The sequence below is a fragment of the Haemaphysalis longicornis genome, unplaced genomic scaffold, assembly GCF_048455015.1.
Source record: "Haemaphysalis longicornis isolate Haplotype H1 unplaced genomic scaffold, Haemaphysalis longicornis Haplotype H1 scaffold_4, whole genome shotgun sequence".
Classification (NCBI taxonomy): Eukaryota; Metazoa; Arthropoda; class Arachnida; order Ixodida; family Ixodidae; genus Haemaphysalis; species Haemaphysalis longicornis.
In genome coordinates, this window is record NW_027526361.1 from 104,947,733 (window position 1) to 104,952,861 (window position 5,129).

General features: G+C 50.1%; 1 protein-coding gene across 1 annotated transcript; it reads right to left on the bottom strand.

Annotated features, from left to right (window-relative positions):
• Positions 1-1,073: 1,073 nt before the first annotated feature.
• LOC144180473 (neprilysin-2-like) lies at positions 1,074-3,979 on the bottom strand. The gene has a single exon (XM_077708814.1). The coding sequence runs from the start codon at positions 3,963-3,965 to the stop codon at positions 1,386-1,388; it is 2,580 nt and encodes an 859-aa protein (XP_077564940.1). The 5' UTR covers positions 3,966-3,979; the 3' UTR covers positions 1,074-1,385.
• Between the last annotated feature and the right edge of the window lie 1,150 nt (positions 3,980-5,129).

The following is a 5,129-nucleotide window of genomic DNA, read 5'->3' on the forward strand; positions in this document are numbered from 1 at the left end:
ACCAGATGCGAACGAGGAAGAAGCGAGCATCACGCAATTCTTTCTTCCGAAATAATTAAAATTGCGAACTTTCCTACCTTTAATACGAAAGCCTCTGCGCAGCGGAGCTTTTGTTGAAAACATTAGCTCTTACTTCAGTGACCTGAGCACAAATTTTGGGCATCTCGCTTAACTAGAAACTCTGTTTATCTCGAAATTTTCAGCGGATTTTACGACTTCGAGTTAACGAAGGATTACTGTATTTAAAAGTAATATTCAAAGCGAAAAAAAGGCATTTGCGCAAAATAACTTTATCAGGGAGAAAGCGTGGGGCATAAACCAAACATATTTAATGACGCTCCCTTCTTTCTGTTGTATTTTACCAATGTCGCACACCCCTGTGCCATGGCACGCCTGAACGGCCTCGAGGGGAAAATGCATGGCCTGACAGACGCAAGCAGCATCAGTTTGCTTTCGGTATATTGTGAAGGGGGGACGTGAGCGGGGACATCAAAAAGTCATTAACTATTTTAAAAGCAATAAAACGAAAGACCGTCGCATGGACGGCATATTTTTTCTTTCTTGTTTTGCCGTCCAGACGTCTTCTCGCGCGTCTTCCGCCGAGTTCCTTATCCACGCTTCTCCGGATGCTATACATAGCGTTTCGGGGGTGCCCAGGCTTGAGCAACTCCGACGCAGCAGTCAGCAGCTCTTCAGACCCATGACTGAACGTACGCACGCCCCTGCGATGATGGCTCGCCGCCAGATTGGTGCTCCTTGTAAGTTGTCAGAGCCGCCCTTTCTCTTTTAATTCGGAGGCTTTAGGTGTCTCTCGGACGCACATGACACACAGGATGACCGGCGCCGCAAATAACTAAATTGGGTAGGAAGAATATTGAATAAAGTTAGCTCAGGATGGGAAGCGAACCCACGGCCTGCGCAGTGCGAGAGGAGTACGCATCCCCACCGCATCCTCCTGGAGCCGTGTATTAAACATGTAATGAGTCCTAGATAAGTAATTTGAGCATCGATATGGCGCCAATTCAACGCGACGCCAAACAAAAGAAGAAAAAAACATTGTATGGCTTCCGCTGCTCTGCGGCCGTGTATATGTTATGCCCAATATTTAATAGAATAATTGTAATCGATTATACGAGCCAGCAAGAAACCAGCTCTATGCTTTCAACGAGCTTTTTTTTTATACTAATATAAAATAAGTAATAGAAACTGCACGAAAAATGAGAGATAAAGAAGCTGCGAATCAGCGTCCATGCTGCAAACAATTACAATAGATTGCGTGCTAGTTTAGTTTTGCGACTCTCGTATTTAGGGTGAATAAAACGAGGTAATATTCGCCCTAGTGGTGCCTTAACAAAACAAAGTGTCTGTTAGCCGCAAAGCGAGCGTCAAAGGCATTTGTCCGACGGGTTCATGGACGTTCCGGGCGAGCAACCGAAGGCGATGGCGAAGTCGCGCATGTTCCGCAAAGGCCCGTTGACCCTGTACCAGGCGGGGCTTACAGGCCCGTTGGTCATGAGCTTCACCATGAAGCGCGGATTGAGGCGCTCGCAGTGACTGCGCGCGTAGTAGATGAAGAACAGCTGCAGACCGCTCAGATTGGGCGCGCCACCGAGCCGGTAGTCTCCGTCGTGCGCATCCAGGTGGTGGTAGTACGCCTGCAGAGCCGTGCGCACAGCCATCAGGTCGAGCATGTCCGACGCGGACGTCTTCGCGGCGTTGAAAGGGACGCGGCTCGGGTTGAAGTCGATGTCGCGGTACTGGTTCTCCAGGCAGCGCCGCAGTCGCCCGAAATAGCGGGCCTCTTCGGAAACGGGCCTGGCGAGGTCGAAGTTGATGGCCTCGTGCCACACCAGGCGGTGCAGTTCCCGGAACACTCGGGGGCCCACACGCGGCAGGTGCAAGTGCGTGATGCTCGAATCGTTCGTCATCATGAAGTCGAAAACGGGAAGCGGTATCTCCAGGTGGTCGTAGGGCGGCTCGAGCGTCACCTGGGCGTTCAGAAACCCGCCGGTCCAGGAGGTTTTGTTGCCGAAGAGGAACTCGCGACGTTTCTGTGCGGCCGTCCGTAACCAAAAGTAGAAGAAGTGCGCGACTGGGTGTCGCGGATTGTTGGTGTATAAACCTTCGGCGTAGGACTTGGCAGCCTTTTCTTCGGACAACCAGTAAGGCATCAGGGCCTCCCAGTAGATGTCTTTGACCTGTCCCGAGGCGTGCTGCTTGAACGCGGTCGTAAACATGGTGGAGTTCTGGAGGTCACCGAGGAACGTTTTCTTGAGGACGTCCAGTACGGAGCGAATCACTGCGGGGCCACCGAGTAGCTCGAGCGCGCGCTTGAAAGATAGGTACAGCGGGACGATAGGCTCGTAACGCTCCAGGAAACGAACGCACATCTGAGCGGGCGCCAGCCTCTCGGCGAACTCGGCGTAGCGGGAATAGGCTACGGACACGAGTAGCGATCGAAGCGTCCAGTTGCTAACGAGGGGCGTCAATTCCAGGATCGCGCGATACGTAACGTAGTTGAGGAGGTCGTGCTTCGTGATAGGGAGGCCCCGCATTCGGTCCATGTACTCCGTGGACGAAAGATAGACGCTCGCCGTTTCCGAGAAGGCGGAGTTCATTCCCACCACGGCGTCTAGAAACCTGCGCATATTGACCACGCCAAGCCTGGGAAGATCCATCATTTTGCGCGTGGTGCAGTTGCTGAGCCTTCCGGCGTCCAACACTCCCTGGCTAGGGACTAGTATCTGGCGGAGAAGGATCTCGATAGCCGTCACGTTTGTGGTGCCTGTCTCTTGCAACGGCGCTGATCCCTTTCTCTTTATGAGTTCGAGGAGACCCTCATAAGCCTTACTCAGCCATCGGGAAGCAAGCTGCGGTTCGGAGCCGAGAAAGTGCCGAAGTAGAAGGTTTCGTGGCTGGCCAATAACAATACCGTTCAGCCCACGATAAACGCTGAAGAGTGTCTCCAGACCAACCTCGGACAGAACCTTTCCCAGCTTAGTCGAAAGTGATTGGTCAGGAATGCCGTTGTCGTTCTCATACGGCCAACTCTTCAGATCCAAGTGGCGTAGGAGCGCTTCTTTCACATTCAGGAACAAGTTGGGTTGCGGTTGCACGCACTCGTCGATGAAAAACTTCAGCTCAGGAAACGGCGTCGCGTCCGACCGGATCACGTTGACGACCAGGTCGATGAAGAGGTCTACAAGAGCGTAGTCGACGGAGACGCGGTCGTGCTGGATGTTGGTCGGCTGCCTGTGCTGCCAGCGTGCGCACACGTGCTGGTAGAAGTCGTCGCAAGGTCGGATCGTGGGCTCCAGGTCGTCGACCAGCTTGGCGCCTTGGTCGACGCACGCCTTGCTCATACACTTGGAGCCCTTCAGGAGCTTGTGCAGGCTCTTCTTGGGACCGCGAGATGACTTCCCAGGACGCCTGGCGAAGAAGTCGCGGTTATCGGAGAGAAATTTGTTGCCGCTGGCGGATGCTCGCGGGGATGACCTGTTGGGGCGGGCCGTGCTGGGCTCAGTGCTGACCACGTCAGTGCTGTTCTCGAATTCAAAGATACCGCTGTTCCTGGTGTTCAGATCCGTGAGGACCATGGAGCCGACAAGCAGTAGGCAGGCTACGATGATTAGCAGGAAAGTGATGGCTCGCACACTGCTGCCCCTAACAGGGCTGCTGAAGTCCGAGTCGTGTCTGGGGTCTGCACCGCGCTGGTCTGCCGGTTCGGCCTGCTCGGCAATGCGGACGAACGGCTGCTCCTGGACCGAGTCGCTGTAGTTCAGAATGCCGCCGGGGTGCGACAGCACATCCCTGCCGACAGCGGTCGAGCAGACGACGATTTCGTCCTGGGGAATGTTGAAGATCAAGTGCGACTCCTCCGCCATTGCGCTTCCACGAATGCGCTTCTTCTTCGTCCACATCCAGCGGGTCGCTTGAACTTGCAGCTGAAATACAGGTGACCGCATCTGCTCGCAGTGCCAAAAATATGTGCTTTAAATGTAAAAAATCAAATCAACTCAAATCAAATCACGTCTTTATTTATTTTCCTTTTGTTTCAGAGCATGAGCCAATCACAAAAAGCTGCTGTTTCAAGCAGCTTGACGAGGTGGCTGGCCCAGTACTGGTAGCAATGATCGGCGCAGATTTTAACAGAAAAGTAAAGTGATACATACTCACACACAGTATACATTTTTATTCGTGTGACCTAATACAGCATACAGATAAAAAACGCAACGAGGAACACAATTGAACTCGCACACACGAAAATATAATGATAACCGCTATCTTACTATTCGTGATAGCAAAAAAAGAAAAAAAGAAAACAGAAGAAAAGGATCCCCTCTCTGCAACTTCGTTTTTTCCAGTTGCGAACATCAGTTGAACAAAAGAAACCAAATATAAGAGCGCATCAAAGAAACAAATCGTGAAGACGTTTTCTTGACAAAATAGCAATATGAATGTTTTGCGCTTCAAATTTGTTGAGTAGTTGTGGAAGAATGTAAGAGAATGATTTCATGTCATAATTATTGCGTGGTATCGGTACAAGCCATGTTTCGGTAAAGCGCGTATCATACAATCCCGTTTTCTTCTTTAACTCAGATAGGCCAGCCAAATGTGCATCATTATTCTTCACTCGCAGGAAAAATGAACGCGCTAAGTGGTAATCATAAAAATTATTTGCTTTGATTATGCGGTACTGGCGAAATAATTCCGCTGTAGGATCCAAAAACGGCACGTTTGCAATGATTGGCACAACTCTTTTCTGCAACAGATAAAGCGTGTTCAAATTCTTCGTAGTAGTCGTTCCCCAGACTAAATGAGCGTATCTGATATGGGGTAGAATTAAATAATTATACAGAAAAAGTTTTATACGCTCAGGTAAGACAAACCTATGTTTGTTTATTATGCCTACAGTTTGGTAAACCTTTTTACTTATTGCTTCGACATGCTTACCCCAACTAAGAGTACTGGAAAGATGAACCCCTAGGACTTTAAAATATTCCACTACCTCAATGTGTTCAGTGCCAAGTGTTATTTTAGGCGAAGTGACAATTTTATTTTTTGGACGAAAAAGAATTGCTTTTGTTTTTCCTAGGTTAATTGTTAGGGCATTTTGTTTTGTCCAGTTT

Bases quoted from the DNA above. Each gene is read 5' to 3' on its own strand.
- LOC144180473 (XM_077708814.1), bottom strand. From the start codon at position 3,965: ATGCGGTCACCTGTATTTCAGCTGCAAGTTCAAGCGACCCGCTGGATG.